General features: G+C 43.7%; 1 protein-coding gene across 1 annotated transcript in view; it reads left to right on the top strand.

Annotated features, from left to right (window-relative positions):
- Window positions 1–8,205, top strand: part of p4ha3 (prolyl 4-hydroxylase, alpha polypeptide III) — a 38,076-nt gene extending 29,871 nt beyond the window's left edge. The window contains exons 10-13 of the mRNA XM_007891164.2: window positions 24–86; window positions 1,194–1,262; window positions 2,811–2,907; window positions 7,647–8,205. Of these exons, the coding sequence (XP_007889355.1) occupies window positions 24–86; window positions 1,194–1,262; window positions 2,811–2,907; window positions 7,647–7,717 (300 nt within the window). The 3' untranslated portion in view covers window positions 7,718–8,205. The remainder of the gene's footprint in view (window positions 1–23; window positions 87–1,193; window positions 1,263–2,810; window positions 2,908–7,646) is intronic.
- The last annotated feature ends 5,910 nt before the right edge of the window (window positions 8,206–14,115 follow it).

The following is a 14,115-nucleotide window of genomic DNA, read 5'->3' as shown; positions in this document are numbered from 1 at the left end:
TTCATTTTTGTTCTTACATTTAGTCACCCAACAGCCCGCTCTATAGGATGAAGTCTGGTAACCGAGTGGCGACATTCATGATATATGTAAGTACTCATCAGCCGACTTACATAGCGCCTCTCATCTCGGGCGAACGTCTCAAAGCCCGGTACAACAACAACAACAACTTGTACTTATATAGCGCCCTCCACACAGGGTAGCATCTCAGAGTGCTTCGAAATTGCGTCTCCTCGCCTGGATCCACAAATGGCCCTGCTCTGTACGTGGCCTACCTTGCCCCGCATTCGTCGACCGAGCCTTCGATCCTTGCCCCAGTCACTGCCCACTCGTTCACCCGTGGCCCCAGGTCTGCTACAAAGCCAGTGTAGGAGCCCGAGCTTTAAGGACAATGTCGGAGATCTTTAACGTCCATCTGAACAGGAAAACATGACCTCAGTTTAATACCTTTAATGACTAATGTTTTATTTAATGTTTAATGTCTCCTTCAAGGCTCATCTCAAGAACTCCCTTTTCGACCGTGTTTTTGTCATCTCCCCTCCTCCTCCCTCTTTGCCCTCCCCTCTCTCTGATTCCAACCTGCAACTTGGGTGCAAACCCCACATTGTCCAGAGCCTTGGGATGTCCTCCCGTTGTGGAAGGCACTATATAAATGCAATTTGTTGTTTTTGTTGATGTTGTTGTCTCATCCACTGCAGTGCTCCCCCAGTACTGCACTGGGGTGTCAGCCTGGACTATCAATCCTGAACAATCTGGGTTTGAACCCACAACCTTCTTAACTCAGAGAGGAGAGTGCTCCCAAGTGACACTAAGTATTGGAGAAGCTGAGGAAGGCCTATGGGGTGACATTCCATTCGTTTTTTTAATTCCCCACCATCAGGGGTCAGGCCTTCAGCCTCTTTGCACCCCAACCTTCCCCCACTTTAGAAACCCACCTCACAGTCCCTTCACCTCAATTCCTTCCTTGTCTCCTTCAAGGCCCACCTCAAGACCCTCTTCTTCGACTGCGCCTTCAGTCACCCTCCTACACTCCACCGCTCCTGATCCCAACCCCCAGCTCAGGTCCAAATCCCTGACTGTCCAGCACTTTGGTGCTATACAAATGCAGTTTGTTTGTTTGTGATGCACTCACCTCACACTCTGTGGTTTAAAAGCTATCTTTTATTCTGCTTCATCCTGACCTGTGTCTGTTTTAGTTGAGTGCGGTGGAAGCTGGAGGATCGACTGCTTTCATTTACGCTAACTTCAGTGTGCCTGTGGTCAAGGTAAACTGAACACTTATATATTTTTTTTTCGCTGATCTTAGTCAGAGGTTAGTTGTTAATCTCCGTTATATGTAATAAATATTATATTGTCAATATCCTTATTTTGACTTAAGCCACATTTCACAAGTCATGTTAGGCCAATAGCTGTTATCATTAAAATATGAACTGGTGCTAATATGTTGAACCATGAAGTCATAGAAATGTACAGTACAGAAGTCTGGTCAGTGTAATGTGGCAGTGCTCATCATTCAGTCTATGATGCTGCAATGTTTAGACAAATCAGGGCTCTTCAGTTTTGAGAGAAGACGACTCAGACTAACCTTCTACAGGTGGTTTGGAAAAGTAAACCCACACTTTAGGATGCACCGAGTCAGGAGAACCAGAGGACAGAGGTTTGGAGTTGTGAAGGGCAATTTCAGGACGGAAAGTGAGAAGTTCTTTTTTTCATCCAGAGGGGAACTAATGGCTGGACCAGACTGTCAGGAAAGGTGACTGAGGCTGGAACACTGGACTCATTTGAAAATCAGCTTGATGCTGTGATGGAGGGGGGTGGTAGGTGGGTGTTTTGAAGGGATGAGATTAGATGGGTTGAATCATAACAAAATTACAGCCAGAAGAAGACTATTCAACCCATTGGGTCTGTTCTGTCTGTTCTGGCTCTTTGAAAGAGTAATCCATTCCATCCCATTCTCCTGCCTCCCCTCTGCCCCCCGACCACCGCCCCCCTCTCCCCTCCCCCCATATTTTTCCTGTCCAGATATTATTATTTTGATGATGATAATTATTATTATATTTATCTGTGAAAAACAAAGTTGGAAGCCTGAGTGAGGCCCGAAATTCCAAGTTGTCTTGAAGTTGAAGACTGGAATTAAATTTTAACCATTCAGATGGTGCAGGAGTTTGTCAACTTCCAAAGTTCAGACTGAATTTGATTTTTTTGATTTATAGCCCAATATAAAGGAAGCAGCTGCTGATCTGGTTCTGCCTGAAAGTTTAATAACACTTCCCCACTTTGAAAAGTTTAAACAAAATAAAAATCGGAAACCTCTCTAGTCCCTCTGTGTAAGGGACAGTACATTCACACTCAATGTATCACAAATCCGGTGATAGTAATAATAATAATCGTTGCTTTTGATATAGCGCCTTATCACGTCATTGAGACATCTCAAAACGCTTCACAGAATATATTGCAAAGTGAATTTTGTGGCCCAAACTTTTGGCTCTTAGATAAACAGTGCTGAATTGAGATGCGATTATTTAAGCGCCAGCTAAATCCTCTTCGCTCTACTGCAGGCCATCTTTACACAATTTACCACCTGACTTGAAAGTGGGCAGTGACGAAATAAAATAGTCAGCTCGCACCTCTTGTTTGCAGATGTACCTTTAATTACGTAACGTCTGAGCTCCAGAACTCTGGTCTGATGTTACCAGTGTTTGGTCTGATGTTAACCAGATATGGTCTGGTGTTAACCATGTCTGCTCTTAAATAAACACAGCCTTGTGTCTGATGAAGATTGACTCCAAATCGTATGATTGCTCTACTTTTAGAATGCAGCTTTGTTTTGGTGGAACCTACACAGAAACGGACAAGGAAACAAAGACACACTACACGCTGGTTGTCCTGTGCTTGTGGGAGACAAATGGGGTAAGTAGGGAGATAAAGTACATTCGCTGTGCATCGCACTTTCTAAAGAACATGGCCTCGTGTCAAGTCTTTGAGTGCACGGTCTAGGCCGACACCACACTGCAGTATTGAAGTCGTTCGGATGAGACATTAAATCGAGTCCCGTCTGCCCGTTCAGGTGGACGTTAAAAAATATCCATGGCACTATTCAAAACATAAATAAATCTTGCATTCAACATGATAATAATAATAATCCTGCATTTGATGCAGTGCATTATCATGTCATCAAAATGTTTCAAAGTGCTTCACAGAATACTGTAAAGTGAATTAACTATATTTTGTGGGCAAATTGTGGCAGCCAATTGCGCACAGCAGTATGCCACACAGTCGTGGATTGAGTTACCAAAATTATTATTAGTTTTTTTAAGGGATTATTACCCCAGAAAGTGATCCGCCAATCAACAAACAACTGGGTTCCTACTTACTACTAGGTAAACAGAGACGTGTGGAGTAAGGTTTGGCCCTGCCTGCGACTCGAACCTGAGTCCTTTCACTTGCGAGGCGAGAACTCCAACCAATTCACTACGGGACTCCACACAGCACCATTCACATCAGGGCAACGTCACAAAAGGCTTCACAGGATTTACTGTACATTCTCTAAACAGAATGGCTATTTCCGTGCTGTACCATTCTATACAACTCGGAGGATGGGAGAAAAGTGCTCAAATCCCTTCAGTGGAAGAGGAGAGTTGTACAAATTGGCGAGGAGAGGAAAAACAATTCTCATTATGCGGAAGACTTTATGTTTTAATCAGAACCTGACTCACATTTGGTTTGGATTATCAAAGAACACTGCAGCAGCACAATAGCCAAACCAGAAGATTTGGACAATTCACTTTATATTTGTCCATTTGTATCTGGACACCACGTTGCAAATTTGCACTGGCGAAGCCTGGAACGCCTCATGTTTTTACTACTTTGGAGGGATTATTACCTCCGCTTTCCGGGGTAATAATTCAACCCAAAAAAATAATAATTTATCCAGTCACTCAATCCACGACTGCTGCCGTGATTCGCCCACAAAATACACACTTAATTCACTTCACAATATATTCTGTGAAGTGCTTTGAGATGTCACAACCCACAATGAGGTGATAAGGCTAAATCGGATTATTATTATTAGCCTCACGGCTTTTCTCTTAAAATTTAAGTTTGTGTGAGATTTTAGAAAAAAATCTTAATTTGGTCTTAAGACTTGGAGACGCAATTCCCCCTCCATAGGGCTGGTTAAAGTCCGGGGAAAATTGGCTTCAAAATCAAGACTGAATTTGAGAAGTTTGCAAAACTCTGCAGGCTCATAAATTTTAAGACAATGGCCTTAAAACTGAGAACACGATGAATTTTAAGCTTCAGATTACAAAATAGACCAAATTACCTTCACGTTGAGAGGATGTCCCAAGGCGCTCGACAGTCAAGGATTTGCACCCGAGCTGGGGGGTTAGGATCAGGGGGAGTGGAGGGCGGGGAGGGTGGGAGTAGGAGGGAGACCGAAAAGGAAGGTCTAATAATCCTTGCATTTGTTGTACCAACTTTCAGGTCAGGACGATTCACCGTAAAGTGTGGGGACTGTATACTTTGTAGGCGAAAGTGACAGCATCCAGTAACGTCCTGCAAACAGCTATGAAGTAGAAATCAATTTTTATGTGGGGGGATTTTTGACGAGGACACTGGGAGAGACTCCCTTCTCTTTCATAGAGTGCCATGGGATCTTTAACACCCAACAACAACTTACCTTTATATAGCGCCCCTCACGCAGGATAGTGCCCCAGAGCGCTTGACAGTGGCGGAGCACAACACCGAGCCGGGGGGAGGGGGGAGGTGACCATAGGCACAGTTTAATGCCTCATCTGAAGGAAGGCATTACCACCCACCCCTCAGCACATTACTGGATTGTCACTCTCGACTGTGAGCTCAAATTCCTGATGTGGGGCTTTACACTAACTGAGCCAGACTGACAAGGTTATAACTGATAAGGCAGCCTGCAGACCTTCCATCCCCAGACCCCGCTGGATCCAAAACTGATTCTGGAGGCAGTTACTCACTGCACTAACACAGATAGGGATGCGGACTGTGCACTAACACAGAAAGGGATGTGGAAAGAGCAAGCACGCACTTAGATCACAGCTGGTGTGTCAGTCTGGCTGAGTCAGAAGGTTGTGGGTTCAAGTCCCATGTCAAGATTTGGAAGTCATAGAATCTAAGTTGACGCTCCAATGCAGTGCGAGGGGCATGGTTGGAGGTGCCGTCCTTCCGATGAGACGTTAAACCGAGGTCCCGTCTTGTTCAGATGGACGTTGAAGATCCCATGGCATTACTCAAAAAGATAAGGGAGTTTCTCTGTCCCAGTATCCCTGGCCAACAATCCCCCAAAATCAAATCGGTCAATTGTTTCATTGGTTGATTGTGGGGCATTGGGTGTGTGCAGTTGAGCTGCGGTGTTCACCCACAAATGTACAATCACAGTAAATCCTGCAGAGTGTTTTAGAACATTCTCCTGATATGCAAGGATTATTATTATCATTCTGTTAAAGATCCCATGGCATTATTCTGATGTCCTGGCCAACAGCCCTTGAATAAAATTGAATGTTTATGGGATCATGCTGCATGCAAATTGGCTGCCGCATCTGCCCACAAATACAAAGTCACTCCATCTCACAGTAAATCCTGTGAAGAGCTATCAAGATATCCTCCTGACGTGAAAGACGCTGAGTGTCAACTGCAAGGGTTATTATTTCACGTAGGAAGGATGAAGTTCTGGGAGTGATTTGGGAAAACACATTTTATTTAATGTGTTGACCAATGGTACAGTCAAAACATTTTTATTTGCTCCATCTTGTTAGCCAACAACCGAGCTCTTGTTAGCCAGGCAATAAACTGGTGCCCGCTGAGCCAGGCATTCAGGGCTTCAAGCTGCAGATCATTAACACCACCTTGCATTTTGCCTTTAAAACAACATGACACATCGCTCGGGAATGTCCCTCAGCTGCTCCAGCACAGCTTTCTCACCTTCTCTTTAGCTCCACGCATCAGCCTCGCACATCGATTTAGCTTTCAACATGCAAAAAAAAACAACTTGCATTTATATTGTGCCCCTCACATAGCATAGCACCCCAGAACGCTTGCTTTTATTAAATAATAATCCTTGCCTCGGTAAAGGGTCAATAACTTTGAAATGTCACAAAGGACTTCTTCGTAGATCATTCACTTCACGGCTGTTTTTGTGGCAAAATTGGTGGCCAGATTTTGCCTTCAAAAATATAATTGCTCCATGCAGTATATCCTGTGAAGCATTTTGAGACGTCCCCCAACATGAAAGGTCCTGTATCAAATGCAAGGATAGTTTTTTTATACACAGGAAATTGCTGTCAATTTGACTGCCATTTGTATGTAGGTAAGCATAGCAACCAATTTGCACTCAGCAAATTCCCACAAAGAGCCCAGAAATGAATGACCAATTTCCCTGGCAGGACACGGGGAGAATATTAGAACATTAATTGGACACAATACATAAAAAAATGAATTCCCTCTAACTCTGCTCTGGGATTGTGGGACAGTGAGTAGCATTCTTAGTTACATCAACAACAAATTGCATTTATATGGCGAGTTTCGTGTCAGGAAGATATCCCAAGGTGCTGGACAATCAAGGGTTTGAACCCGAGCTGGGGTTGAATGAAGGAGTGGAGGGCAAGTGGGGGGGGGGGGGGGGTGGGTGAGGTGGGGGTGGGAAGATGACCGAAAGCATAGTCAAAGAGGAAGGATTTGAGATGGGATTTGAAGGAGGCAAGGGAGTGAGTGAGGCTGCAAGGAGTCACCACTTGTGCTCAGATTCCTTATTATAGCTACTTAATTCCTGAAGCTTCAGGGTTTGTTTTGCTGGAGTGTAATGAATAAATATTAATCTAAGTGTATGACTGGGCATGCATGTATTGTTCAGTTCTTAAAAACAACAAAATTACATTTGTAAAGTGCCTTTCGCATCAGGAGGACGTCCTCAGAGCACTTTACAGGATAGACTGTAATATACAGACACTGTGTACTTTGTAGGAAAAACTATAATACAATCAAACTCACATAAGTCTTATCTTTATGAGTTGTATAATCACCTAAGTCGTACATCCACCCGAGTCCCATTCAGTTTCCCATCAAAACCATTTAGATTTCTTTGCACTCGTGTATTTATCACCTTCTAATTCGTAATGCTGCTCCCCTATCCTCCATTACTCCCACACGTACCGGCTGCATCGAATTGCGGGAAACATCGTCTTGACCCATCGATGCCCGTGCAGAAGAATTTCAATTCCCACGACTCAGTGCGATTCCAATGCTTACCAGGAGGTGCACATGCGGTGACAGGTCAAGACGCATTGAATCGAAGGAAATATAGTCGTGATCCATCACCGCATGCGCACTTACAGGCTGCATTGAATTACGCATCCGCAGTGTAGATTGTTGATTAAATCGGATTTTGCTTGTAACGCGGACTTTGTGTAAGTCATATTAAATGTTATGGTCCCGACTGATATGACGTATATGAGTTTTATTGTGTAATATAATCATTTATTATAACATATTATATGAACAACTTGTGGTTATACAGCTCCCTACACAGGGGGTAGAATCTCAGAGCACTTAACAGTGGCGGACTTGACCCCAAAGGGCATTTCACAGTTGCCTTGTAACAATTGCTTGTATTTTTTTAGTGGCCAACAAGTGGATCCGAGAACATGGGCAGGAGTTCCAGAGGAGATGTGGACCCGACCCTGAGGAGTAAGATAAGACCACAAGACAATCAGCCACTAGGAGTACGAGAGCCCAGCTTGTGCGTGGCGAAGGGGGTGGCAGCATGTGTTTTTGAAGCAACGACTAGAAAGGACCTTCAAGGGAACTGGGTTGCCTGGACTGGAGTGAGGAAAAGTGACCTTTGCCCAAAGACATTTCAGCCTTTCTCTTGGATCTGAAGAGTGGAGCTGAGGGGCTGCTAATTCAGGGCAGTAAAGCTCTCTTTTTAAGCATGGAAAACGCACGCTGTCTGGAAGTAGGAATGTGTTCCACACATTCCTGTTCATTTGCTGCTCCCGTCCACCCCTGACTGCATTGGGAAATCGCGCGAGCGGAAACTCTTGACTCGCGATTATCGTGGGGAAAAGAACCGAAATGGAGCGAAAAGAAAGAAATGAACCGCGTGTAACAGTTTGAACTTGCATCCCCGCCCCATTTTATGGATGTTTCCTAAATTAAAAAGTACAGTGATTCTTCTAACACTCGGGGTGATCTTTTTCGGAGGGAACTCAGTAAAACAAGCGCTGATGTTGCAGAGTGTATTTTTTTTTTTTTGCATTTTGCTAACTTCTCAAGAACAGTGAGCAGGTTGTTGTTGTTGTGGTAAAAACACAGAAGTTTACGGCGCAGATTTTTACTTGGTCAGCGGGGTATCTGACACATGCGGGAACCCATCCCTGTGCTTAAGAGTAACCAAAGCAAACTGAGAATTCCATGCATCCCACCCACACATGGAAATCCCGGAGATTGTAGCTCAGTGGTTAGAGCACTCGCCTCACAAGCGAGCGACCTGGGTTCGATCTCTGGCAGGGCGAAACAATAATAAATTGGTCTCTTCAATCCACGACTGTTTGTGGGACGCTGCTGTGCGCAATTGCTGCCGCATTTCGCCCACAAATATGCAGTCAATTCACTTTACAGTATATTGTGTGAAGCGCTTGACTCTTATTATTATTATTATTATGTGATAAGCCACGCCACCCACCTCCTTCCTTGCTACAGTAGCAATAAATTTAAATTAATGTAAAATAAATAGTTATTTAAGCAAACTAAGACGTAATAATAATCTTTGCATTTGGTATAGCGCTTTTCACGTCTTCTAGATGTCTCAAAGCGCTTCACAGAATATACTGTAAAGTGAATTGAGTGTACATTTGTGGGTGAAATGCGGCAGCCAATTGCGCGCAGCAGTGTCCCACAAACAGTCGTAGATTGAAATGACCAATTTATTATTGTTTTTTTTCTTGAGGGATTATTATCAGGCGTGTGGAGTAAGGAAACTTGCCCAAGGTTTCGCTCTGCTCGGAATCAAACCCAGATCTCTTGCTTGCAAAGCGAGCGCTCTAACTGCTGAGCTACAGGATTTGTAATTTATTTGCAAGAACCCATAAATCAATTAGCTGCCACGTTTCGCCCACAAAATATACAGTCAACTCAATTTACAGTCTATTTCTGTGAAGCACTTTGAGACATCTCAGTGATGTGATAAGGCGCTATACCAAATGCAAGGATTATCAGTAGTAGTATTATCAAAAGTCTTACAAAATTAGTCAGAAACATTTTGACAGAGTTATTGATAGATAATTCCTAATTTGAAAGCTGCAAAGGACATTTCACATTCAGAAAGGACCCAAGACATTTTCAGTAATATACTGTCACCCTACAAACACCACAAATCTCTATTTGGTTAAATAGAGTTATTTGACACGTATATACATGCCAGTATGTACGAATAATGCTTTGCATTCATTCCCTTTCCTTTTTGCTGTTTGCACATTGCTACCAGGAGCCATGTGTTAAACCATGATTCTGTCACCTCCACAGAAGCCAAATTCTAATAGAGTTTGAAGTGGGTTCAGCAGGCAACAACAACCTGCATTTATATAGGGCCCTTCACACGAGACAGTGTCTCGGAGTCAGGTAGAAACGGTCATGAAAATGAGTCTCGGGTAGATGACCTTTCACAGAACCTTTCGCAGTTCTGACCAAAGGTCATCGGCCTAAACCGTTAACTCACTTTCCTCTCTCCATAGATACTGCCTGACCTGCTGAGTGTTTCCAGCGACTTCTATTTTTATTATTATAGCATTGAATGGTGGGACGGTGGAATTGCAGAATGAGCTGTAGACCATACTGGAGTGAACAGAGACAAAATAATGCTGGAGGAAATCACCAAGGTAGAGAGGAGCAAGTCTGTGAAGGGATTTGATGGTTAGAGCACGGATTTGGAGGTCAATCTGCCGGAGAACTAGGAGCCAGTGGAGCCTGGAATAACAATCACTGATGGGTTTTCATGAAAACGTCTGCCGGTTTGGACCATTCAATCATCCCAAATGAGGCATGCGATGTGCGGTAAGAGTGGGGGTGGCCTCCTTGGGAGAGAAGTAGTGAAGCAAAATGTTGCTTAAAATGAAAGGGGGGAAAAAAAAATGTTTTTGTCTTTACGAATAGAGCACCTCCGATGTATTTTTTTGTTAGCTGCTGACTGTTGCGAAAATCATGAGTATGGCTCAAACATGTAAAATGACTTGGATGCATTTACGAGGATTGATGTGTAGGACATAAGTTCTGACCCTCGTTTTTATCATTGCTTTGGCATTGATGCGTTATGCAGTTTTCAAAAGGGATCTAAATAGATAGTTAATAAGGAGTAACCTACAAGGGTAAAAGGGCAGATAAATGGGATTGAAATTCTCGACATAAGGTAGCTGTCCCCCAAATCCTCCGCTCCACCATCGGCGGTCGTGCCTTCAGCCACCACGCCCCGAAACTTTGGAACTCCCTCCCTCGACCCCTTCGCCTCGCCCCCTCCTTCCCCATCTTTAGGTCACACCTGAAGACCTTCCTTTTCAACCGCGCCTACGGTCACCTTCCCCCTCCCCCAGGCTCGGCCTTGGGGTCCGCCATTGTTAAGCGCTCTGAGACGCCGGCCGGCGTGGAGGGGGCTATATAAGTGTAAGTTGTTGTTGTAGCTTGTTGTTGGCACAGACACAATGAGCCAATGGGCTTCTTCTGCGCTGAAAATTTCTATGGTTCTATTGTTCTAAGATGAGTATCTTAAACAATGTTATACTGTACAATCGCCTGATTTGTGAAAAACTCGAATCCCTCAAACACTGTACTGCCCTTCGATCTAGTAGCAATAATAATCCTTGCATTTGATATTTGCAATTTATCACATCGTTGAGATATCTCAAAGCGCTTCACAGAATTTAGGCGTCTTGTAGCTCAGTGGGAGCACTCGGCTCGCAAGTGAGAGACCTGGGTTCGATTTCCGGCAGGGCGAAACCTTGGGAAAGTTTCCTTACTCCACACGCCTGATAATAATCCCTCAAGAAAGAAAAATACAATAATAATTTGGTCACTTCAATCCACGACTGTTTGTGGGACACTGCTGTGCGCCATTGGCTGCTGCGTTTCACCCACAAAATATACAGTCAATTACTTTACAGTATATTCTGTGAAGCACTTTGAGACGTCTAGAAGACGTGAAAAGCGCTATATCAAATGCAAGGATTATTATTATTATATTGTGTGTATTTTGTGGGTGAAATAGTAAGTTAAACACCAAAAACCGTTTCTGGTTCCATCTTGTGGTTTGTGTACGTATGACAGTTAGCTGAAAAAATAGGATGGCAACTGAGAAATATCTCTTCAACACTTCCGTCTTCACCTTCAAGAGCATGGAATTAACATTTTTTTAAAATAATAACTGGGCTGTTTTTTGTCACACTGGATTATTACGTGTCAGGCCTGGCTTAGTTGGTAGCGCTCTCGCCTCTGAATCAAAAGGTTGTGGGTTTAAACTCCAAGTCGGGACTTGGAATCACATAGTCTAAGCTGATGCTCCAAACTGAGGTCCCGTCTGCCTGTTAAAGATCCCATGGCAATATTCGAAAAGAAAAGGGAATTTCTCCTGTTGTCCTGGTCAACAATCCCTCCAAATAAAATTGGTCACTCACTTCATGGCTGTTTGTGGGAGATTGCTGTGCGTAAATTGGCTGCCACGTCCACCCACGACTCACGTCCACCTACACGTTAAAGTATATTCTGTGAAACGCTTTGAGAAATATCGAGGACGTGAAAAGGTACTATATCAAATGTAAGGATTATTTATTGATGGTTATAATGTGGAGTCTAACTTACAGTGTTCGCAAAATAGTTAGTTGTGATTTGTGAAAGCCACTGGCAGCTCAGACCATGTGGCTTTGTGTTTGTCGCCTGTTTGAAACCGACAGCAATAATTCTCATCATCGCCCTTACATTTGATACAGTGCCTTTCATTGGGACGTCTCAAAGCTCTTCCGAGAATATACTGTGAAGTGTAGGGAGTGTTGGCCATGACACCAGGAGAAATTCCCTTCTCTTTTCGAATAGTGCCATGAGATCTTTAACATCCACATGAACAGGCAGACAGGACCTCGATTTAATGTCTCATCTGTAGGATGGCATCTCCAACAACGCAACACACATCCAGCGCCTCACTGGAGTGTGTGCCCACCTGGACTATGTGAGTTCAAGTCCCGACTGGGGGCTTGAATAAATTCGAAGATGCTGCCCCAAGTGAAGGGCGAGACATAAATGCAAGTCACTAGTTGTTGTTGAACCCACAACCTTCAAATAAAATACAAAGTTAAAATGAACGTAGAAAAAAAGAATATCCATAAATACATTGTTTATTCTTACTCTTCTACGAATTTCCTACATCAGAGAGTTAGCGTACTATAACTATGCAAGTACAATTCAAGTCCTTTTACCAGAGTTGTTTAATTTCATTCATTGTCATTTATGAAATAAAAAACAGCATTAATTAGAACCCGCAATTATTCCGTTCATGCAAGAGGAAACCATTTGAGTTTTTTTTTTGCACAGAAATATTAATAAACTTCTCATGCAAAAAGGCTTTGGAGACCAAAAACTCAAAAAAAATCGCTAAACTTACAGTATAGATTCAAATCAAAATAGATGATCACCTTTGTGTATTGGTGCTAAGTGCAAATTATTTACTGTTCCAAACAACATTTGTGGATCTTGTTCCGCATATACACTGTGTAAAGTCCTATAAGTTGGTAACCTGGGATCTTGTGTGCTGGGTTCATAGTGAATTTTAACTCTTATTCTTGGTTGCAGTCACTTTTGGCAATGCAGCAGTTTGAAGGATGTGCAGATCTGCCATCAAAGTGTGCAGAACTGGGTTGGAGGCCAGATTCACTTGTCCTGAAGCTTTCCTGAATCTCACCCACAAAATATACAGTCAATATATTCTGTGAAGCGCTTTGAGAAGTCTCGATGACGTGATAAGGCGCTGTATCAAATGCAAGGATTATCAGAATTATTGTACTGTAATAGGGGATTTTATAAATGATAAATAAGTCTAGAGATACCAGGCTAGGTGAAATAATTTCAGGACAAATTCAGCTTAAACCAGGAAAGTATTTTGTTAACACTTACATCTGGTTACAAAGTTGGTTGAATCCAGCAATTTGTACGTTGTGGATAACCACAATATGTGTGCAACTCTTACTTATTGCAGTCAAATTTGCAACAAAAGTGGCAGACACACTAATATTTTTATTTACTAAAGCCACCCCAAGTGTCTAAAGAAAACATCGAAGAGCAATGTGCCATCCTCCATCTTCGTTCATTTCACTTTCTAACCTTTTTGCATTTACATACAGGAGTGCCTTTCATTTTGGAAGTCGTCTGAAAGCACTTAATTCAGCTGTGCACCCAGGCTTGGGGGGTGGGGGAGGGGGGGCGAGGAAGTTGTGTAGGGTCGGCGAGAGGGGGAAATTAACTATTTTGTAAGTGCATATTAGACCCCACAGTAAATGAGTTACATGAAGAGTGTGGGTTTGCAACTCTCTCAAATGGCCATTCTTCCTGTGTGAACTTTATCACCAGAGTGCCTGACGGCTGTGGTATAACAGACCAGCCTGGTACTCACTCACCCAATGTCCCTCCGCTCAGCCGGCTCTGACCTGCTCCACGTCCCCCGCCCCACCCGCCCCACCAGTGGCGGGAGAGCCTTCAGCCACTCTGCCCCCAATCTCTGGAATTCCATCCCCAGTCACTCCGCCTCGCCCCCTCCTTAGCCTCCTTCAAGTCTCGCCTCAAGACCCTCCTCTTCGACCATTCCACGGCCACCCTCCTTCCCCTCCCCTCCCTTACCCCCCTGACCCCAATTCGGGTCTGAAATGCTGTACTCTGTCCAGCGACTTCGAACGTCCTCCTGACGTGAAAGGCACTATACAAACGTAATCTTGTTGTTGTTGTCTGTGCCCATGCACCTTCCACAGGGATCAGTGGATGGTAAACAGGAGTGGGTGCTGATTTTCCCCTCCCTAAACCAGGGGTGGTGCGGCCTGTGATAGTGCCCCAACTGCTGTC

Source organism: Callorhinchus milii, unplaced genomic scaffold (assembly GCF_018977255.1).
Source record: "Callorhinchus milii isolate IMCB2004 unplaced genomic scaffold, IMCB_Cmil_1.0 Scaffold4, whole genome shotgun sequence".
NCBI classification, from domain to species: domain Eukaryota; kingdom Metazoa; phylum Chordata; class Chondrichthyes; order Chimaeriformes; family Callorhinchidae; genus Callorhinchus; species Callorhinchus milii.
This window is presented reverse-complemented; position numbering and strand designations above follow the sequence as displayed.